The 23,326-nt window shown below is 49.6% G+C and overlaps 1 protein-coding gene across 1 annotated transcript in view; it reads left to right on the forward strand.

Moving 5' to 3' along the window:
• Positions 1-19,263, forward strand: part of TTLL6 (tubulin tyrosine ligase like 6) — a 32,900-nt gene extending 13,637 nt beyond the window's left edge. The window contains 10 exon segments of the mRNA XM_036033810.1: positions 278-421; positions 965-1,050; positions 4,767-4,992; positions 6,724-6,899; positions 8,784-8,972; positions 9,826-10,003; positions 10,923-11,204; positions 17,065-17,434; positions 18,043-18,215; positions 18,217-19,263. Coding sequence (XP_035889703.1) covers positions 278-421; positions 965-1,050; positions 4,767-4,992; positions 6,724-6,899; positions 8,784-8,972; positions 9,826-10,003; positions 10,923-11,204; positions 17,065-17,434; positions 18,043-18,215; positions 18,217-18,312 — 1,920 coding nt within the window. The 3' untranslated portion in view covers positions 18,313-19,263.
• Positions 19,264-23,326: the final 4,063 nt, after the last annotated feature.

A 23,326-nucleotide genomic window follows, 5' to 3' on the forward strand; every position in this document is an offset into this window, starting at 1 on the left:
TTTGTTTAGCGGATGGGAGTTCTCTTGGAGGTGGTTCCTCAGGCCATTTGGCAGAATAGAAAACTGAGGCACAGTGTGGTTTAGTGACTTCCACGAGGCCGTGTGGCGGGTCACAGAGCCCTACCCCCCTGCTGCCCATCCCCCGCCCTGGCCAAGTCTGCACTCTCGAACAAGAGGCCACGTTGGAGCCGACACCGTGAGAACTAGGTGGGCGCTAATGATCCTCGAGTCCGAATCCTCCTCCAACGCCTGTGTGACTTCTCTTCTCCCCTCCCAGCCCTTTATCATTGATGGGTTCAAGTTTGACCTACGAATTTACGTGCTGATGACGTCCTGTGACCCTCTCAGGATTTTCGCGTATAACGAAGGGCTGGCCCGCTTCGCCACCACCTCCTACTCCCACCCTTGCACAGAAAACCTGGTGAGTTCGGGGGCCACGTCCGTCACCTTCCCCTCCTCCCTTAGCGTGATACAAAGTCCTAGTTAAATCCACGCGCACAAACGTGGACTTGGCTGTCACTTGCTGAACACTTAGCACGTGCCGGGTTGCATACATTTTCTCCTTTAGCCCTCCCCGGAGCCCCCAGAAATAGGGGTCATCACCTCCCTTTACACAGAGGAAATGGAAACCCAGAGGGCAGAAGGGCTTGTCCAAGGTCGCAGCACTAGGAAGAGATCAGTCCGGGACTCAAGGCCAAGTCTGCCTGACTGCAAAGCCAGTGCGGCAGCCCCACACCCCTGACATGTCCCTCAGGCAGGGCACCGCCCAACCTCAGAGGAACGGGAGTTTCTCGTACTGTAGGGTACCCCGTCTTCCTTCCTCTGTTTTGCCAGTTTCAGGAAGCCCTGAGACTTCCCCTTTCCTCTCCATCTCTTTAAGCCTCAGGGGCCGTGGGAGGGCGAGGACAGGAAGTGGGAGGCCTGCCCTTGCTCTGACCCCACAGACTTCTGTCTCTTCCGCCAGGATGATGTCTGCATGCACCTGACTAACTACTCCATTAACAAGCACAGCTCCAATTTCATTCAAGATGCTCACTCTGGCAGCAAGAGGTAAGCGAGTGGCCTCACGTCTCTTCCCTTCCCCTGCCAGTCTCGGGGGTTCTGCCCCGACCCTGCCAGTCCCCAGCGGTGCTTCCATCGTGGGTCACGTGCTCTCAGAACATATTTCTTTGCCTCTAAACCCACAACAGGCTCCTTAGTCTCTGCCCTCTGGCAGTTAATCATTAAAGGAAGGCCACGTCGTAAACCTTAGGAGGACAGGAGGAGGAGAGGTAAACGTGAACTGTTTCCCCAGCAGGGTACACACACACACACACACACACACACACACCCCAAGGCTGGCTCACTCCTGTTACCGCTGGCCCTTCGGACGTTTCCGAACCAACTGATATTCACCGACGGCCGCCCCTCCTCGGGAAAGGGGCACGCCAGGCGGTTGGCCCTCAGCTTGTGGTTCCCTGGGGTGTTCCCTGGGGTGTAGAGATTCCCAAATGCTGTGTCGCAATGCCTGGTGTGACAGGGCATGCGACTAGCTGGCTCATTCCCCAGAAGGAGGGAAAAAATGAGAGGAATGCGTGAGTATCTTCCCAAGCAGCTTTTATGTGCATACCACCGTCTAACCCTGTCTCACTGGAGGCTTAAAGAGAAAGGGGGACTGAAGAATGCGAATATGACCAGACAGAAGGGAAAGTAAGAGGAAGTATTTGTGGAGGCCTCTTGTGTGTTGGGGCCTGAGCTGGGTGCTCTGCGTGCAGCTTTTATTTTATTAAATGTTTACAACGCCGTGGCAGAGGTGTTATAATTTGCCTTGTGTAGGTGAGAGCTACGAGCTAGGCACCATCTGCATTTTACAGACACAGACACCAAGTCTCCGAGAGCTTCAGTGAGTTGCCCAGGGTCACACAGTTCTAAATGCGACAGCGGGACAAGGGGGTGGGTCTGCCGGACTCCCGGGCATTCGCTCCTTCTCCTGCACCAGATTCAATGGACTGATAAACGGGCCACCTGTTTGACTTCAGAGCATCCGAGAGGCACGGTGCACGGGGAAATGTGGCGACGCCCTGGGTGGCAGAGTTCCAAAAAGCAGACGGAAAGTCACTAGGTTAAGCCTGCTTGAAGGGGACGTGCTGGGCGTGGCCGGCTGTTTCCAGGAGGCACCAGCCACCCGTCTAGCCCGGAGCCCTCCCACCCCTTCTCCCCACCGGGGATGCGGGCACCCGCTGAGCCTCCTGCGCCGTTGCCGGTGGAGCCGCGGTGCTCGGTGAGGCCTGGTTGCCAGCCCCGTTCTGACTGGCCTGCCGAGTGACCTTGGGCAAGTCCCTTCATCGCTCTGAGCCTCCATCTTTTGGCTTTTAAAATGAAGGTGATGAGACTCCGTTCCTGATATCCCCTGCCCTGCCTGCCTCATGGGGACACTGCGAAACTCAAATGACCCATGAGAGCAACACGGGCAGTGGGCGGAGTTCATGTTATTCTGTTTTTCTCTTAGTCTGAGGGCATATCACGGAAGGGTCCTCGTTTCCCTCCTCTTGTGAGAACTGACGCTCCAACAACCCACTTGGGGGTCCTCGTGACCGGGCGTGTCACGGAGTGTCAGGACTGCGGGGAGGGTGTAGCGTCTTGTTCTGCAGCCCTGCCTTCCTCCTCCTTCCTGCCTCTTCCTTCCTCTCACCCCTTCTCCTCACCTCTCTCTCAGCCTGACCTCACCCCCCTGATCGTCTCCATCCGCCCTCTCTGCCGGAGCAGTCAGCTGTCCCCCGGGGCCCCACCCTGTCCTTGGCCGCTGTCCCCTGAGCTCCCCGCCCGTCCCTTCTCCGCTGCAGGCGGATGCTCCCTGCTGCTTCCGGCTCAGCTCCCCCACCGCGGGTCTGTCCCCTCTCCTGGCTTCCGCTTCAGCGTTCCAAACTGCTCCCCCACTACTCCAGCTTCTCCTTCTGCACTTTGTCATCTGCAGCGTCAGAGTCTGCTGTCACCTTGGAGGGTTCCTTTCCCAGCAAGTCCTTGAATCGTAAACATTTCCCCTTCAAATGTCCCTTTGTCCCCTTCTTCCCACCAGGCCCAGACCTCACTGTAGCCCTAGACCCAAGGCCTGCGTTGACCTCCTCGCTCCTCCCCCCTGGCTCCAGGCCCCTCTGCCTGCCCTCTCCATGCCCTCATTTTCTCACCTGTAAAATGACGCAATAAAATAAGAATCCTGGCTGGCCAGCCCCACACACGTGCTGTAAGGACCTATTGAGATGATGCGTATGGATGGGCTTTAAAAAACAATAACCCCTGTGCAAGTGGGTGCTGTTATTCTTACATATTCCGTATGCTCATTACGTCCACTCTCAGTAAGCAGTGTGGCTCCTCGGTGCCTAGAACATCAAGTTCAAACGGCTATAATTTAACCAGACCCCACTTTCCACTGTTCTTACTGTTACACTAATAGTTAACATTTCATTTTTTGAGCACTTGCTGTGGGCCAGAAAGCTGCATACCTCGATCCAGTTAATCCTCACAAACACACTGTATTATTACCATCCTGATTTTACCTATTAGGAAACAGGTGTAAAAAGGCCAAGCAACCTGCCCAAGGTGGCACCTTTAGGAAGTGGCGGAGCTGGAATGACAACTTCTGAGGCCACACCTTAACCACCGGGCACCACTGCCTGTGCTGTTTCATCCATGGACTTCTGCCCGGATGCTCTCTATTTAAAAAAAATGTTTTATTTATTTATGTTTTAGAGAGAAGGGAAGAAGGGGAGGAAGGAGAGAGAGAAACATCAATGTGCGAGAGATACATCCATCGGTTGCCTTTTGCGCGCCCCCATCTGGGGACCTGGTCTGCAAGCCAGGCATGTGCTCTGACTGGGAATCGAACCAGCGACCTTTCAGTGTGTAGGCTGGCACTCGATCCACTGAGCCACACCAGCCAGGGCAGGACACTCTTTAGCTCACATTTGATATATAGTCCTCACTCGTCCCCCCCCTCTGCCTTTGCTCAGTTCTGATGGAAAACATGGGGTGACATTCTCGAAGTCCCTTCTCTTTCACTACGCTTCCATGCTGCCTCCTGTGCTGGGCTCTGGGCTCTGGTCCAGCCACAAAACCGCTGCAGGGTGGGTGAAACCCACCTTCTCTGTGAGCATCTGTGTCCTCACTTAGCAGGGGAGGGGACTGGGCTCCATCTCTAAGGACAAGCCTGTGAAATCTGGGTGTAACCACCCACAGCGACCTTTCCACCTTTGGACTCTTGCCACCCTTATGGTCAACATCAGCCGGAGCCTCCACCTGCCCTTTGCCTGGTACACATGCCCGTCATGTGTCCCCTGTTGTACTTGAAGGCTAGAATGCTGCCCTAGCCTTCTGGGTCTTGTTGCCAGGCAGAGTCCTCCCTTCTCTCCCTCTTCTTTTCCTTTCACTTTCTTCTTCCTTCTCTTCCCCATCTTTTGAGACAATCTGCTTTTCATATTGACTACCTCCCCTGTGTTCACCACCTTCACTATGTTCTGGGTCACAGTGAAAGTGCCCAGGCAGGTCTTACGTTTCATTATATCTGTGCCCACTCCCAGGCTGTGGAGTCCTGAGGAGTGTGGCCCTGAGGCTCCTGCAGGCCCCTTCCGAGTTGACATAGTCCTGGTGACACTTTAGCTCCTGGGTGCCCATCCCCATGGGCGCTGGCCCCTTACTTTCCCCAGAAGTTTCTGGTTGCCAGCATGCCGTGGCCTTAGAGGACCAGAGGTGGGCTGCCCTTCATCCTGGCCTTTGGTTCCCAACCCCCCCAGGAAGCTCTCCACCTTCAACAAGTACATGGAGAGCCACGGCTACAATATGGAGCAGGTATGGAGAGATATCGAGGACGTCATCATCAAGACCATCATCTCCGCCTGTCCCGTCATCAAGCACAACTACCACACCTGCTTCCCCAACCACACGCTCAACAGCGCCTGCTTCGAGATCCTGGGCTTCGACATTTTGCTGGACCGCAAACTCAAGCCCTGGCTGCTGGAGGTAGGGAGGCTGGGCGAGGGCCGAAAACTGGCCGCTGTTCTTGGGGTCAGCTAGCTTCAGGCTCGCCTCTGCGCCCGCCCAGCTCAGCCAGATCCGTTCAATCGACTGAATTGCGACGGTTCCTCCCACAGTGCTTGCTGGCTGGGGCTTGGCCCTTAGCTGAGAAGTGGCCACCAGAGGGGGGTAGATGGCCGGGAATGGGAGAACTCCCAGCACCTCTTTGACGTTCACCGAGACTCGGAAACGCTGATCTCAGGCACAGAGTGGTTCTAAAGACAGCTCTATCTTTTTAACTGAGTTGTCTCCCAGAAAGGGGGTGTTCTTCATCAAGGCTGGGCTGATGACCCTGGCCGGTATGGTTCATTTGGTTGAAGCATCGACCGAAAGGTCACAGGTTGGATCCTGATCAGGGCACATGCCTAGGTTGTAGGTTCCATCCCCAGGTGGGGCATGTATGGGAGGCAGCCAATGGATGTTTCTCTCTCTCTTGATATTTCGCTCCCTCCCTCCCTCCCTTCCCCTTTCTCTATAAATATGTCTTTGGGTGAGGATAGAAAAAAAATTTAAGAAATTTTATTTTTATTTTTAAAAAAGATTGTATTTATTTATTTTTAGAAAGAGGGGAAAGGATGGAGGAAGAGAGGGAGAGAGACACGGGACTGCCACCCAGGCATGTGCCCTGACTCGGAATTGAACCCTCGACCTTTTGGTTTGCAGACTGGTGCTCGATCCACTGAGCCATACCAGCCAGGGCTAAAAAAATGTTTAAGTAATAAAAAATAAAGCTAAAAAGCTGGGTTGATGAATTTGAAGATCAGATGGGAGCTGTCAGGCCTGGCTCTCAGGGGACTGGACCACTCAGCTCCAAACACTAACAGAGAATGGCTTGGTGTCTATGGCCACAGGAATGGGTGGGGGGCCACTCAGTGAGTTTCCTGCTTCCCCTGGGCCCACAGGGTGGCGGGAGGAGGAGGAAGAGAAGCTTCTGGTGGCTGTGTCTTTTCCAGATTGGGCGGGGTGGGGGTGGTACCAGTCAGAGATGCTAGCGCCAGCTAGTCAGCCTCCGGAGCACAGAACCCAGAATTACAGGTCAGATCCCTGGGGCTCTGCCTTTCCTTCCCTCCCAGCCTTTGTTCCCAGGTATGGGTGGGGGGAATATGGCTGTTTGACAGTCTTACCCAAAGAGCAGAATTAGCTATCAGGAGCAAGCCTGCAGAAACCGCTAGAAATCCTCAAATGTCACATAGCACCTCTGAACAATATGGACTTTTCTGTGAGCGGGAATGAGTCCTCTCCCTTCTCCCACCTGTTTCCCCTACAACCCTGGTCAGGGTCCCAAATGCATCACTCCTCTCGCCACCCTACCCTCCCGCCTGGCCCTGTGGACTGACCCTCCCACCTGCTCTGGGGAGGCTCAGTGTGCGTGAGAGGTCATCACACACACGACAGAGGGGAAACCAAGGATGGAGCCCTGCCTGGTGCTTCTCATGAAGAAAGGACCAAAATAAAAGCTAGTTAAGCGAGAGGGGGTTCCACTTCCTCCTCTCCTCCCTGTGGCTCCAGGCCAGACCTTCTCTCTCTCTCTCTCTCTCTCTCTCTCTCTCTCTGTCTCATCCTGGTAGCCAGGGCCCCCAGGCGGGCTTAGGTAGCTCCCCGCAGGTGGCATTTGGGCCTCACTCTGTGCTTTCACTCTGGACAGCCCAGCCCCCAGCTGCCGTCTTGCCCTCACAGGTCAACCACTCTCCAAGCTTCTCCACGGACTCCTGCCTGGATAAAGAGGTGAAGGACAGTCTGCTGTATGACACCTTGGTCCTGATCAACCTGGGAAGCTGTGACAAGAAGAAAGTCTTGGAGGAGGAGAGACAACGGGGGCGGTTCCTGCAGCAGTGTCGTTCTCGGGAGAGCAGGTACAGGAGCACTCCTTGCCCTCAGGGACCCCCTCTTTTAATGAGTTCCCCACTCCCAATAAGACTGGCCTGTCCTGGTCCGAGTTATGAGTCAATAGCCTACCATTTGCGTGGCTCTATGTCACTTCTTGGAGCCTCGATGTTCTTTCTGTGAAATGGAGCTAATGATACGTAAAGTTATTGGGGGGAATTAAATGAGATAATGTGTGTAAAAGGCTAAGCATAATGCCTGGCACTGTAATTTGTGCTTGAGGCTATTAAGAATCTTGCTCGGGAGCCCTGGCAGGCGTAGCTCAGTGGATTGAGCGCGGGCTGTGAACCAAAGTGTCGCAGGTTTGATTCCCAGTGAGGGCACATTCCTGGGTTGCAGGCCATGGCCCCCAGCAACCGCACATTGATGTTTCTCTCTCTCTCTCTTTCTCCCTCCCTTCCCTCTCTAAAAATAAATAAATAAAATCTTAAAAAAAAAAAAGAATCTTGCTTGGAATTGGTGGGGAGGGTGGTCAGCTCTTACAAATGATTATCCTACTTGGAAAATTAGTTTATACTTATGGAATGTGGCAGTTTGAATTGTTTTACTGTGATTATTCCTTTGTTTCTATTTTAGAAGATTTATGTTACAGACATAACTGTATATAATATGTATAAGCTTATTAATATCATATGAAGATTCAGGGGTTACCAATATAGAAAGTGAAACCTGGAGGGGTGGGCTGGGATGAGAGTAAAAGGCAGAAAATGGTACTTGAACAACAATTTTAAAAAAAAGTAAAACCATTCCTTTAGTTTTACAAAGAGAAGGATTCATCAGTCCTACCCCCTGCTCCTACGCTGGCAGGAGCTAGCGTGTCCCTGCTCCCCGCTGGGAAGCACGTGCCTTGCAGAGAGGCCTTCTTCTGCAGAGTGACCGTGGCGTCAGAAGACACTGAGGCTGGGCGAGGAGAGGCTGTGCTGATTTTCAGACCTGGCTGTGGCCCCCGCCCTCCTCACGTGTGGCCCTCCTCCCAGACCGAACTGGAAGTGGGGCGATAGCATCTAGGTCCGGACGGCACTGTGTTTCTCAGAGCGCTGTCACGTGTACCGTCACCACCCCCCCCCCCCCCCCGTCAAGAGGGTGGTAGGCAGGTGAGGTGTGGAATGGTCCTGTTTGCGCAGCTAAGGAGACAAAGGCTCTGGAAGGGCAACTGACTTGCACCGGGTCACCTCGCTGGTCAGTGCAGGTCCTGCGCCCAGAGCCCAAGGACCGTGTGGCCTGGGTTGCCGGGATGCCTCCACCGTGCCAGCTTCCTCTCCGCTCCTTGCGGAGGAGGCAGTGTCGGTGACAGAGCAGCCGGGGCTCTGTCCTGAATCATTCTCCTCCCCGTGACTTGGCCCTGGACAGCTCAGCGGCACTTGGTGTCCCCGCTGTAAGAGGGACTGACCGTTCCTCCTCCCCTGGCCTCCACCTTCCCAGGGGGACTGCGAGGAAGCATGAGATCATCACGGCTCATAAAAGCTCATCGAGCTCATCCCAGAAGCCCCTCAGATTTAGCAAAGCACAAGCTGCCGTTGTCCAGAGGACAGGAGAGCTGGGGCTGTGACTGGGAGGGTGGGGACAGTCTGCCTCGTCAGAACTAAGCCAAGAGGGAAATGGGCTTCCCTTGTGACAGGAGGGAACTGAGCGAAGTGTTGGAAAGACCGTTCTAATCAGCTCTTAGTGCGTCACGGCGTTGGCTGTCCCAGCGGGGCTAGTGTCCTCGCAGGGAAACATGTAGGAAAGACCGACTGATGACCATTGTGTGCAAGGCCGCCTCCGCCTGGCCCTAGGTGACGTCCAGGGTGGCCACGTTCCTCCCAAGCACCGGGCCAGGTCCCGACGCAGCCCTGTGTTCCGGTTGCCCACAGGATCGAGGAGGTCAAGGGTTTCCAGGCCTTGCGCCTAGCGATAGCCGAGAAGTATGAGAAGGAAAACTGCAGAGGGTTCCGCCTGATTTATCCCAGCCTGAGTTCGGAGAAGTACGAGAAGTTCTTCCAGGACAACAGCTCCCTCTTCCAGAACACGGTTGCCTCCAGAGCCCGGGAGCTGTATGCCCGGTAGGAAGGCACCCCCGAGGAGGGGGGCGGGAGTGTGGAGGGGGTTGCACTCCGCCTGGACTGCGGGGTGACTGGCTTGCGGGGGCCACAAGGAGGGTCAGTGAGCTACACTTGTGGCTAGGGAAACATTTGCTTTAGTCTCACAAGGACCAGGAATTGGAAGGTTCCCCATTGTGGGGTGTTGAGTAGATATGTGGCTGCTTCTAGAGACTCACCCCTGAGACGGGTACCCCCACCCCACTCCAGAATGCCCAGCCCCTCAGAGCTGCCTCCTGGTTCATGCAGGTATATGATCTGAGAGCTGGGAGGGACTCCTGCCTTCCAGCCCAGTGCCCGCCCACCACCTCATTTCAGGGAAGGAGAGGGCAGGACAGAGGAGACCTCGTATAGAGATAATGAGAGAAGAGAGACTGAGCCCCTGTCTCCTGACGCATGCGTCTACATTATTTCCACTACATTACTGGTCAGAGAGGCCCAGGATATGCAGTGGTCCAATGCGGGAGCCCTTGACTTTGGCCTCCTGCCCTGACCTCTTCCCAGCACATGCCATGTATGGGATCTGGCCTCCTGGGAGGTGGGGTGAGAGATGGAGGTGTGGCCGAGCGGAGTGCAGTCCATCCTTGCACGTCTCTTTAGGGATGCTGTCGCCTAGCCTGGGAATGGTGTGTGAGCGGATGGCTCCTTCACCTCCTGTCCTGTGACCTCCAATCATTCGTGCGGACTGCACATGCCGGGGTGGGGGGAATGCAGAGGTCTCTGCTCTTTGCCCGGTCTTGTCTACCCCTCCAGGAGAATGCCCTCACGGGAAGCCCATCCCTAACCCACATGACACTCCCTTTTCCTCAACGGGCAGGCAGCTGATCCAGAAGCTGAAGCTAAAAGAGGAGAAGAAGCCCTTCCAAACAAAAGAGAAGAAGGCAGAGATGCAGGGGGAGTCGGCAGGCGAACAAGCCAGAGGCAAGGGCTTGAGGAGCTGGCACCAGGCACGACAGCAGAAATACAAGGCCGCTGCCACCCACGCCTCCAAACAAGTAAACCTGGACGGGAGGGGAGCCTCGGTGCCCAGCACCCTTCCCCGGCTGGGGCCGATCCGTGGGTGGTTGCCGAGGAGGCCGCTACTGAGAGCCCAGACACACTGAAGGAATGGGGCTGCGCGGAGGGCTGGGCCGCTGCGGGGGAGCCTGGAAGTCACAAGGAGCCCAGCCTCCCTCAGAGGATCCCTCCATCCAGGCAGAGTGGGTGCTCACTGGTCTGTCCTTCTCGCCTCCTCCAGGAGGAGTGAGGAGCTGGGGGGCTGAGCAGCGTCCCCATGTAGAGAGTGGGCTCCAGGACTACACATACTCATTGTCCCCAACTCCAGTTTGGGTTGCGACACTGCCTTCCGGGAGGCCAGGGGCACAGCTGAGACAGGAGGCCACAGGAAGGAGCTTCCAGGAGGCAGGACCCTCAAAACATTACATGGGTGGCTGACCACAGCCAGGCCCTTCCCGCCAGTTTTCGGCTCTAGGTGTGGGCCGTGTCCTGGCTGGGGGCCAGTTGTCCTGTGACCTGAATCTCTGGATTCTGCTTCCCTGCCTAGCTTTCTCTTCTGGCTCAGTGGAGAGGTTCAGCTCGTTTTCAGTCCATCCCCTTCTCAAAGACTCACCCGAAGGGACAGGATTAGAACGAGGTTTTGTGTTTTCGTTTTTTCCTACAACTTCGTTGGGGCTGTAGACTCTCCGAGGATCTGATGAAAGCTATGGAGTCTCTTGCCGTAAAGCATACAAAGCTATAGCTTTAAGTGGTTCAAAGACCCCACGAAGCCACCCATGAGCTCCCTAGGAGGCTTGGACACCAATTGCTTTCCTTCTCCTCCGCATCTCCTCTGCACCTGCTCTTGGGTGCAGATGAATCTGGAAGTAGACAGAGCTGGGTTCCCAGGAGCTGTGTGTTTGGTTTCCCCCTTTCCAGTCCTTCGAGCCACTGACACTAGAATCCTGCGCCCTTGACGTGCTCTTGAATGTCAGAGATGCGAAGAAAATGGAGACGGAGAGCAGCCTTGACCAGGAGGCCCCCAAGGAGGAGGACGACCCTGCTCCTCCCAAGCCTGCATCCTCGAGACATTGCTCCTCCGTCCCCGACCTCAGAAACGCAAGTTTTCTCGGCTGCCCTGGGCTGGAGCCCGGTAAACCCATCCTCACCGTCAAGGAAGCCAAGTCTGCCTCTGCAGTGAACATATTCGCGGGCACGGTGGTGAGTGCAGCGGTCGCCGACCTAGAGGGCCGAGCTCGAGAGGTGGTGGTGGGAGTGTCGCTTTCTCGTCCTTTCTCTGCCCCTGATGTCCCATGGCCCTTTGAGCAAGCCCCTTCCCCTCCCTGGGCCTCGGTTTTCCCACCTGCCAAGTCCAAGTTGTGGAACTAGCTGCGAGGAGTAGAGACCGACACTCTTAGGCCTTTCAGAAAGGCCGTCCTACGTGTTCCCTCTTTCCAGACCCAGGGAAGTGTGTGCTTCGGGGATCTGGCTGCCGCCGTTTGGATCCTAGGGCTGCTGTGACAAGCTGCCATGCACTTGGTGGCTTAAAACTCGAATGTATCCTCTCAAGTTACGGGGACTGGCAGCCCGAAAACAAGGTGCCAGCAGGGCCACGCTCCATCCAAAGGCTCTCCAGGAGCCTTCCTTGCTTCGTGCTAGTTATCGGTGGTTGCTGGCCACCCTGGGCATTCCTCGGCTTGTGGCCACATAGTCCAACCTCTGCCTCTGTTGTCGCGGGGACTCTCCCCGCTTTGTTTCTCCTCTGTATGCTCTTCACATGGCCTTCTTGTAAGGATACTAGTCACAAGATTTAGGGCTCACCTTCATCTACTATGACCTTGTGTTACCTTATTATACCTACAGATATCCTTCTTCCAACTAAGGTCACATTCTGAGGTTGTATGTGTGCATGAACTTGGGGAGGGGGCACTCTTAAACCCAATACCACCTAAACAGTGTTTTTCACACACTGCTGATGTATGGACGCCTAAACAGTGTTTCTTACACACTGTAATGTATGGACACCTCTTAAATGAAAGGAAACTGAGATCCCCAATGTAGATTTACATTGTTTTTATAGATATATACAAGTATAAAACTAGATACCAAATCTTGATACTTATACCTCCTATGTAACTACAAAACCAAATCAAAACAAACAAGGCCAATAGAATTCACATCAAAAATATTAATTTAATGTGACAGTTGACTTTCTATTTTGCAGTTGCCACAGGAATGTGGCCCTGACAGTTGAAGCACAGGTCTTTGGCATGCACCCTAATTAGGCCCACCAAGGGCTGTGTGATGACCCTACTGTAACTACTGGGAAATTTTCAGCATCTTTGGGCCTTTGCTTGGTTCAGGCACAGGATAGCTTAAGGCAATGTCTTTTCAAATTTCTAACCACAGCCCACAGTAGAGATCCATTTTATTTTGTAGTCCATCACATATATACACGGCTAGAAAAAACTTCTAAAACAATGCTTCGCCATACTAAATATTGTGACTCACTGGATATTTTCTATTCTGTGCTATTCTGTTTTATTCTTTTAAAAAATAATCTGTTACAAGCCACTAAATTAATTTCATGACCTACTAATAGGTTTACAACTCACAGTTGGATTAACACCTTTAAGAGAGTATGGAGCTTCATGGCATTGGATTTGGCAATGGTTTCTTGGACACGACACCAAAAGCACTGGCAACAAAAGCAAAAGTAGATAAGTGGGGCCTACATCAGACTTAACCAGCAGAGTGAACAGGCATCCAGTGGAATGGGGGAAAGCATTGGCAAACCACATATCCGATAAGGGGTTGGTATCCACGTTCTGTACGGAAGTCTTGCAGCTGGAGAACAACAACGATGCCACATTTAAATAAGCCAAGGACTGAAACAGACCATTTTCCAAAGTGAAATAAGCCAGTCATGAGAAGACAAACTCCACTGACACGCAGTATCTGGCACAGTCCAGCTCTCAGAAACAGACAGGAGAATGGAGGTGGCTGGGGGCTGCGGGGCGGTGCAAAGAGGGGTTGTTTAGTGGGTCTGGAATTTCAGTTCTGCAAGTTGGAGAGGCCTAGAGATCCGTTGCACAACAATGGGCATGCAGTTAACGCCACTGTGCCCTGAACAATGGTTAAGGTGGCAAGTTTTATGTTACGTGTTTTTTTAAGCACACACATGCACCAAAAGAATACAGTTTGGACCCTGGAGTCTCCTTTTATTATATATATGGCTTCTGTCTTGTCACTTTGATTTCCATAAACCTCAGTTTCCCCATCTAAAAAATGGCGGGCCTCTCCAGTGGATTTCTGTGAGGATTACATGAAAGGATTCATGAAAATGCTCAGAGTGGGGTCTGACGCACAGGATGCGGTGAGCATTGGCTTTTATTTTAATATCGCTGATACTTCTTAAGCATGCCTTTGCTCTTTTCTCATGAACATAAGAGTTAAAGCAGTACTACTTAACTGTTCAGAGATTAAGAAAATAGGGCAACAACATTTTCTTTTTATAAGTAGAGATGAGGATTGAATCCTTATGGGTTCTTCTTTTTTTTTTTTTTTCAAAAAATGTTTTATTTATTTATTTTCAGAGAGAAGGGAAAGGAAGGAGAAAGAGGAGAAAAACATCAATGTGTGGTTGCCTCTCACCTGCCCCTCACTGGGGACCTGGCCCACAAGCCAGGCATGTGCCCTGACTGGGAATTGAACCAGCTACCTCTTGGTTCGCAGGCCGGCACTCAGTCCACTGAGCCACACCAGCCAGGGCCTTTTTTTTAATTTCATGTGCAGGAGATTGATTCAGTCAAAAGCTTTGGTTCAGGATGCTGCCTCACACTCACTTCATTCAACACATTTACCTGTTTTATTTATGTATTGGGTTGGCAAAAAGGTTCATTTGTTGTTTTCCATAAGATGGCTCTAGTAGCACTTAGTTGTCTTTAACTTCATTCGAAACAATTTAATGTTGTTAGAGTGTATTGTTGACAGCTGTTATTATCAGTGAGCATTTAAAAAAATAAAAATTGGTGTATTTTTGTATAGCCATTTTAATATTGAAGATAGAAAAAATAAACAACATTTTTGGCATATTATGCTTTATTATTTCAAGAAAAGTAAAAATGGGCCCTGGCTGGCGTAGCTCAGTGGATGGAGCGCGGGCTGGGAACCAAAGTGTCCCAGGTTCGATTCCCAGCCAGGGTACATGCCTGGGTTGCAGGCCATAACCCCCAGCAACCACACATTGATGTTTCTCTCTCTCTCTCTCTCGTTCTCTCTATCTCCCTCCCTTCCCTCTCTAAAAATAAATAAATAAATAAAATATTAAAAAAAAGAAAAGTAAAAATGCGACTGAAATACAAAAAAAGATTTGTGCAATATATGGTGCTATGACTGATCAAACGTGTCAAAGGTGGCTTCCGAAGTTCATGCTGGAGATTTCTCACTGCATGATGCTCCACAGTTGGGCAGACCAGTAGACCAGTTGAAGTTGATAGTCATCAAATTGAGATATTAATTGAGAACAATCAACATTATGCCATGCCAGAGATAGCCAACACTCTCAAAATATCCAAATCAATAAAGTTATCAGTGAAAATGAAAAAATGTGTCTTATTTTATGGAAAAAATGAAACAGACTTTTTGGCCAACCCAGTACTGACCCCATTTCCCCCGATACCCACCTCCATTCTCCTATCCACCATCTTTTGTTAGTATGCTTCTTTGCAAAGTAAAGATTTCTTAAATGCATGAATTTAAAATGTACTTAAATTTGATTGGGTTATTTACCTCATTCTTTGTCCTATTTTTTTCTTGTTGAACCCCATTTTTCCTTTTTTAAAAAATATTAAATTTATATATTTTGAAATGCTCCAGTCTTAACTACACAATTCTACTTTAGACTGTTAATATGGTGGATTACAAAGATTGATTTTTCAAAATATTGAGCCAGCCTTGTATCACTGGAATACACTTCACTTAGTCATGGGTATTTTTAAAAATATGTTATTCACTTATTTTTAGAGAGACGGCAAGGGAGGGGGAAGGAGAGAGAGAGAAACATCAATGTGTGAGAGAACTATCAATCAGTTGCCTCGCGCATGCCCTCAGTGGGGAGGGCTGGCCCGCAACCCAGGCATGTGCCCTGACTGGGAATGGGAATATAACCAGCAACCTTTCTGTCTGTGAGACGACACCCACCCCCTGAGCCACACCAGTCAGGGCAAGGGTATTTTTCTTTTTTGCACATTTCTGGATTCCATTTGCTAAAGTTTTGTTGAGGATTTTTATGTCTGTGTTCACACGAGATATTGGTCTATAGTTGTTTTATTCTACTTCCTTTGCCTTTCTTTGATATTAAGATAATGTTGACTCCAGAAAATAAATATGAAAGTGTTCCTTCCTCTTTTGTTTTCTGGAAGAGATTGTGTAGAATTGTCATTATTTTTATTTAAATATTTGGTTAGAGTTCTCCAGTGAAACTCTCTGGGTCTTAAGGATTGTTTTTTTGGAATATCTTAAGCTACATATTCAATTCTTTAACAGTTATGATTTTTATTTTGAATAATTTTTTCTTTTTGAGGCATTGGTTCATTTTAACTATTGTTGTATGTATATGTGAAAAATTGTTTATAGTAGTCTTCTATTATTCTTTTAATGTCTGCAGAATCTGTAGTGAGACTCTCTCTTTCATTCCCAATATTGGTAATTCATTTATTCTCTCACTTTTTTTTTTTGGTAAGTGTTACTAGGAATTTATCAATATATTTACTTTTTTCAAAGAACTGGGCTTTGGTTTCATTTTCTGACTTTGGATTTCATTGATTTCTACTCTTTATGAATACTCTTTTTTCTATTTACTTTGGATTTATTTATTGTGTAATGTCATTTCTCTTTAGCCTGAGAAACTCCTTTTAGTATTTATTATAATGCACCCCTATATGCTGGTGATGAGTTTTCTGGTTCTGTTTAGCTGAAAATGCCTTCATTTAGGTTTTACTTTGAAGGATATTTTTGTTGGACCTAGAATTTTGGGTTGGCATTATTTTTCTCGTAGCACTTACAAATGTTGTTCTACTGTCTTCTGGTTCATTTCTTCCTTCCTTCCTTCCTTCCTTTCTTTTCTCTTTTTCCTTCTTTAATTGATAACATTGTCCCCTATATGCAATGTATCATTTTTTAAATGGTTACTCTCTTTATCTCTGGATTTCAGCTCTTTGGTTAAGATGAGTCTGAGTGTAGTTTTATTTGCATTTATTGTATTTAGTATTCTTGAGCTTCTTGGTTTTGGAAATTGATGACCTCCAACAAATTTGAGAAATTTATGACCATTATTTCTTCAAGTGTTTTTTCTGCCTTATTTTGTTCCTTTCTATTTTGCTTTTTGTCTCTATGACTGCTGTAGGTACCTCCTATAAGTAGAACCATGCAATATTTGTACTTCTGTGTCTGGCTTATTTCACTGAGCATAATATTTTCAAAGTTCATTCATGTTCTGTTATATATCAGAATTTTCCTTTTTTAAGGCTGAATAGTATTCCATTATATACCACATTTATCCATTCATCTTTTAGTGGACATCCGGCTGCTTTTGGCTACTGAGACTAATGTTGCTGGGAACACTGGCATACATAATTTTTAAAAAGGAGCCATCTAACATCTTATTTTAAATGTATACCCAGGAACAGAGTTGCAGGTCACAGGGTATTTGTGATCTTATTTGACCAAGTATTTGTAGATGGTTCACCAGAATGGCTGCCCACATGCTCACCAGCAGTGTGTGAGGGTCGCTGTGCCTCTGCATTCCCCCAGCAGCTTCTCATGTCTGCCAGCCTAATAACTGTGAAATCATATCTGTTTCTCTGATTGCCATTCTCTAGTGTTTAAAACCTCTGCCCTACGTAAAGACCTCCAGAGGAAGCTCTGTGGACGTCCCCCGCCATCTTCTGTCCGAGCGTTTAACGTATTGTTTCCCGACCTTCCTGCTGATAGAATCAGCCCAGCCTGTTCAAATGAAGAACGACACGGAGAGGAGCCCTCTGTTTCCCACAGTCTCATTTTGGATTGTTCTCTCTTCTAGCCCTTAACTTCAGCAGAAACCTCAGAATCGACTCCCCGGGTCTCAGACTCCCCCGAGTCTCTCCTGAGCACCATCATGACAATCAGCTCTGAACGCAGCAGCCCGGAGGTGGGCAGGGTGGTCTCCTTTACGTGCAAGAAACAGCAGATTGCCGAGCACTTCCTCCAGGAGAAGATATCAAAAGTTTCTCTGCCTGCAAAATCCAGCCAGCACTTCTTGGGGCATCTGAACCCGAGATGGGCTTTACTAAAGAATAACCTGAAGAAGCGGCATCTGATGTCAGAGATACTCACCAAGGCTCAGCTGAGGGAGACGTTCTCCTTGGCCCCAGCTCTCTACAATTCAAAGCTGCTGCTGAGTAACCAGTCACGTGAGTGCCGGCCTGTACAGGGAGGTGCCAAGGGCTTAAGGGATGGAGGAAACAACAGAACCAGTCCTAATTTGGGGGGAGCATCCAGTCTGAAGGAGGGATGTACCCTGTCCTTGAGCAGCCTCCAGTCTTACTGAAAGACAAGAAGAATTAAAATAGAATGCTATGTCTAGGCACCTTCATTCAGCTGAGGCCCATTCAGCTAAGCCTGCACCAGTTGAGGGCATTAAGTATGGAAAAACAAGCCCTGGCTGGCATAGCTCAGTGGATTGAGCACAGGCTGCAAACCAAAGTATTGCAGGTTCGATTCCCAGTCAGGGTACATGCCTGGGTTGCAGGCCATGACCCCTAGCAACCGCACATTGAGGTTTCTCTCTCTCTCTCTTTCTCCCTCCCTTCCCTCCCTAAAAATAAATTTTAAAAATCTTTAAAAAAAAAGTATGGACAAACAGGGAAGAGAAACTCTTTGGAGAAAAGGAACAATGGGTGATTCTGATTCTGAGTCAGATTTAGGCCAGGAGACCCTAGACGGACATGGCCTTTGCCAGAAAGTGGGGCTGCGAGTCCAGCAGCACAAATTGATAATGCCGATGACTTTGCCCTTCCAGAAAACTCCCCCTTGCCCCCGGAGTACTACTTCCATGGCCAAAGCTCTGGTGGGAAGAGGCCGCTGGACCTGTCCTCCCTCTTCCTCTTGAAGAATGCTCACAGCCGTGATGTTTCTGTGAGGGATCTAGTGGTGGTGGCCACTTCAGCGCCACTGGGTCCGAGGCCTGGCAGAAGACTTAACAGGTGCTATGAGGGACCCGTGTATGCAGCATCAGGAAACGTACAGTCACTGCCTGATCGCTGGCCAAAAACAATGTGAGCGGAAATAGGTAGGCCCACCCATATTTCCTTAACGTGTCTGGCTCGTTGGCAAGTACTCTATGTGTGTATTTCTGGCATGCTGGGTAGGCAGGTGGATGGCTGGGTTGATTAAGACATACAGGTAAGTAGACAATTAAGACTAACCTTAATTGAAATGTGACCCCTTCCCCCACCCCCTGCCGTGTATATTTCTGCTATGACTGATCCGTCCCCACTGCTTTAAGGGCACTTTGCCTCGTCTTTCACTTCCGGCTAAAACTGAGACCGTTATTAATACTGGTCCGAGCAGTAGAATCGTGTCAACTGTGAGGGGTTGATTTCCACACCTTCTGTGCTGTGCCAGTCTGGCCTAGGTCCAGGCCATTGCCCCCAGAGCTGGCCCTGTAATGGAGCAGACTGAGGGGGCTGCACAACTAGACAGTGGATCCTGAGATTTGGAAACAAAGATCTGTAAGCTTTAATTCTACCTGATGAAATGACCAAAAAGAGCAAGGAGCCCTCTGTTAGCACTCCAGTGCTTCAGAAGGAAGGAGGTGTGTAAAAACTTACAAGAACTCTACAACACAACATTGCATACAGGGTGGAGCAAAAGTTGACTTACAGTGGTTCATGTGGAAAATACTAGTACAATAGTGAATAAATAATAGTACAAGAAGAAATTCTGTGTTTTGCACACTCACAACTGTAAACCTACTTTTGCCACACCCTGTGTAGTAGACGGGTTTGTGCTGCTCAGCTGCCTATAGAAGAAGGCTATACACATTGTAATCATTTCCCTCACCCTGACACACTGAGCAGACAATCCGACCTGGCCACCTTGTGATTGACACTGCAGAAGGGCCAGTGAATAAACAGCCCATAGGCGCAAATTTGAGTGCTCGTAAAAATGCATATTCCAGGGCCCACTTTCAGAATTTCTGATTCAGTAGATCCTAGCGGGGGAGGGGGAAAGAATCTGCATTTTTTTAGATTTAATTAATTTATTTTTAGAGAGGGAAGGGAGGGAGATAGAGAGAGAGAGAGAAACATCAATGTGCGGTTGCTGGGGGCCATGGCCTGCAACCCAGGCATGTGCCCTGACTGGGAATCGAACCTGCAACACTTTGGTTCACAACCTGCACTCAATCCACTGAGCTATGCCAGCCAGGGCTAAGAATCTGCATTTTTAAGAGGCTCCTGCAGGTGGTTTTGATGGCCTTTTCACCACCCTCAAAGAAATACGGGTCCTGGCGTTTTTCGGATTCCATGATGATGTGAATCATGCGGGGTCCACTGTTAAGCCTGTAGCTTCTTAGGCCACATCTGGAAATGCTGACACAAGAGGGGGATGGGACCCTGGGAATTTGCCTTTTGAGGAAGTATCTCAGGTGTGGTAGTGAGGACTGTCCTTCCAGACCCAGCCTTGGGCAGAGGGGCCAGCGGCAGCCAGGCCTGACCTGCAGGCCTGTTGTTAGGTCAGAACTCTCCGATGCTTACAGAGCTGAAACCCATCCCCTCTGTCTTCGATTCATCATTTTTCAGTACTGGAATTTTAAGTAAAGATATGGTTACTTACCTATTTATTGCGATTTATGCTCCTACTGTTTAAAATAAGAGGGCTGGTGTAGCAGATGACAACGAAAGTTTTTATTTAATGTGATTGTTCAAATGAAGTTACAATGCTCAGAAGTCACACAGAGAAAAGGAGGAGATGATTATGTTAACAGGGTGTGATCAAGTGCGTCCTGCATTGACCAATGAATTTGGCTCTGAACCTCTTAGCAGAAAAGGCCAAACAGCATTCTGTTTTGGTCTTTTTGCCTCCCCAGTCAGAATAGATACTCCTTCCCCCCTCCCCCACTCTCCGGGCTGGTGTGGCTCAGTGGGTTGAGCCTGCGAACCAAAAGGTCACTGGTTCAATTCCCATGTCAGGGCACATGGCTGGGTTGTAGGCCAGGTCCCCAGTTTGGAGCGTGCAAGAGGCAACCACACATTGATGTTTCTCTCCCTCTCTTCCTCCCTCCTTTTCTCTAAAAATAAATAAATAAAATCTTTAAAAAAAAAGAATAGATACTCCCTAAGGACATGGACTATGCCTCTATCATCAGACTGGGGTCTCCCTGGGGGCAGGGGTCTGGTGCCCCACCTCCCACAGACTGGGCACCCCCCAGTCTTGGTTATTCCATTCCCTTAGCTCTTGGCGCCTCCTTGTACAGGCTGGCACTCCCGTGAATAGTTCACTCAGCGGCACGTTTGGGCTGTAGGCAGCTGGGAACCAGGAGAACTTCTTCCTCAATTGAACCTTGGTGCATAGCTCTGACATCAGGTGCTTCTCATCATTCCTCAGCAAAGTCCATCTCGGGCCCAGATTCCCCAAGAAGCTCTGAGATTTTTGTAGGCGGAGAAAGTGTTGATATTTTCTCCTAAATGAGTCAAGTTTACTCGTCTAGTAAATAGATAGTTTTTTAGGACAGACTTCTTTCTTGGGCTCTAAGTGCTAAGAACACTTTGTCATGTGGTCATTTGTTGTCCATTATTATAGACTTTTACTCCCATAGTGGACAATGGCTGAAGGCACTGACATGTTTTTCAATAAATATTAATGATGGTAATAGTTACCCTTTTTTGCTAGCCTACTCTGTAGGTGGCAGCACTCTTCTAAATATATATTTAACCTAAGTCCAATCATAGCTGTGTACTGTAGAAGAGAAAAAGCCTGAGGCTCAAAGAGCATAAGGCTCAACATTCAGGAGGTCCCATGGCTTTTATGTGGCGTAACTTTTGAGTCAAATGTTTGATTCCCAAACCCCAGGCTCTTAAAGCCACACGATTTTCCTCTCCAATGGCGTGTTTAAGGTTAACCTTCAGTTGTAGCTGAGGGCATAATGAATGGCTCTTCAATAAAGGCCTTTCTGTAGGCGGCAGCCGAGGTGGCCGAGACGAAGCAGGGCCTCTCAGAATACCACGTGGAGTCCCCGGATCTCAGAGCTGGCCCTCTGCTTTTAGGCCAAATAACGGTTTCTCTAATTTACAACTGATCAGACCACAAAGGACTGTTACCTACAAGGCACACCTGCAGAGGTCTCCTTGTGTACAGCAGAAGGCCTATCAGTGGAGAGCTGATTGGTTTTCAGATAGGGGAGGATGTGGTGTGAGAGGAGTACTTCTGCCCTGGCTAGCGTAGCTCAGTGGATTGAGTGCGGGCTGCGAACCAAAGCATCGCAGGTTCGATTCCCAGTCAGGGCACATGCCTGGGTTGCAGGCCATGGCCCCCAGCAACTAAACATTGGTGTTTCTCTTCTTCTCCCTCTCTCTCTCTCTTTCTCCCTCCCTTCCCTCTCTAAAAATAAATAAAATCTTAAAAAAAAAAAGTACTTCCTCATAACAAATGATGGGAGAAGGAAAGGAGGAAAGAACAGAGTGGGGGTCCCAATGACAGATTAGGGGCTTTCTTCATAGGTATAATAATAAGATTTTCCACGCATCAGGTTTAGGTAGTATATTTCATCTAATCCTCAGGTCAGTGCTGTGAGGTTGGCAAGGCAGACCTGACCTTATCCTCAGGTGGCAGATGAAGAGAATCAAGGTTTGAGGACACTGAGTGACCTGCGCAGTCTCACACAAGTGATGGGCTCTGGACAGATTGTGCGGTGTTTCTCCCTCTTTACCGCTCTGCCCTGAGCATAGGGCAGGCCTCACTCCTGTGCGGAATGTCTCCACTTGGCTCCTCAAATCACTATAACCTCATCATCCTTCTGGATCCACTTTCCAAGTCCGCTGGTCAATAAGCCCAGGGCCAACAGTTGAGTTTCAGGGGGTAAACAGACTATTTTGTAGGATTTGAAGGGTGATTCAAACTTGCTAAAGTGGGGTGCCTTACTGAATAAATGGTAGCTGCCTCATGATGGTGATGATGATGATGATGATACTGTGCTGATGGTGATCAGCTCAGCAGGGACTGGACCAAGACACACTTGCGTTTGGTGTACCAAAGGCATTACATACATTATCTCAGTCCCCAGAGAAACTGTATGGGGGGACCACCATTGCTATTCTTTTTTTTTTTTTCAAATGAGGAAGTCAGCGTTTAGAGAGGTTAAGTAGCCTCAAGGACACACAGAAACTGAGAGCTCCTGAGCTCGTGCTCGTAGTCATGATCACTTATCTCTGGCCGGCCATAGTGGCCGCTCGTAAATGATCTGCAGCAAATGTCTGGGGCTGCAGGGATGCAGGAAGATGAATGTTGTGCAGGTAAAATGAGTTTCTGGTGGCCGTGGATGTGAACCACTGAGCACCTGAACCAGGAGCATCTCCTGACCCGCTAGATAAGAATGGTGATGATGTGGTAACTGACCTGAAGATTCTAGAGGCTATTTTACCATTTTTAAGGGAAATTAAAGAACAAATCTCTCTCTTTTTTTTTTTTCCAGAATCAGGCTGGATCTCTGCTATTTTCCCCTTTTTTTACTTTTCTATTCCCAGAAAGTGATTTGTCTCTCCTCACAGTGTTTGCAATGCCCACAGCTTCAACCAAAGTTTTGTCCCCTCCTCTAGATATCCTGGTCTCATAACTACCTCCTGTTAGTGCCGCCGAGGCCAATAGCCTTGCCTTTTGTGCCCTCCTAGTGACCCTCCTGTGCTGTAGGACCACGGCTTCTGGGAGTGACCGGTGCTGTCCCAGAACATGCCCCAGTTGTTCCTACCGGTGTCATTCCTGTGGGTCCCTCACCTGGCGCCATCATCAAGAACTCTCCCCCAGAAGAGCAATGTGAAGAAAGGAATCACAATTTCCAAGCATCCAAAGCCCTCAGTCTGCCAACAGGCCTGTGTCCGTTGGTCTTCAACTCCAAAGAGAAAAGGCAGCGGAAGGGCTAGGCATGACAGAGAACTCAGAGCCCAGGGCAGCTGTAACCACCAGGTTCGGATCACACCTCCTCCCATCCCAGCCGCCTCAGTGCCCAAACATCTCCTGCCTCCACCCTTACCAGTCCCACTTCTCCCGCCAGTGATGACAGAGGTGAGGTGAGAGCACCGAGCCTGCAG

The sequence above is a fragment of the Phyllostomus discolor genome, chromosome 8 (assembly GCF_004126475.2).
Source record: "Phyllostomus discolor isolate MPI-MPIP mPhyDis1 chromosome 8, mPhyDis1.pri.v3, whole genome shotgun sequence".
Lineage (NCBI taxonomy): Eukaryota > Metazoa > Chordata > Mammalia > Chiroptera > Phyllostomidae > Phyllostomus > Phyllostomus discolor.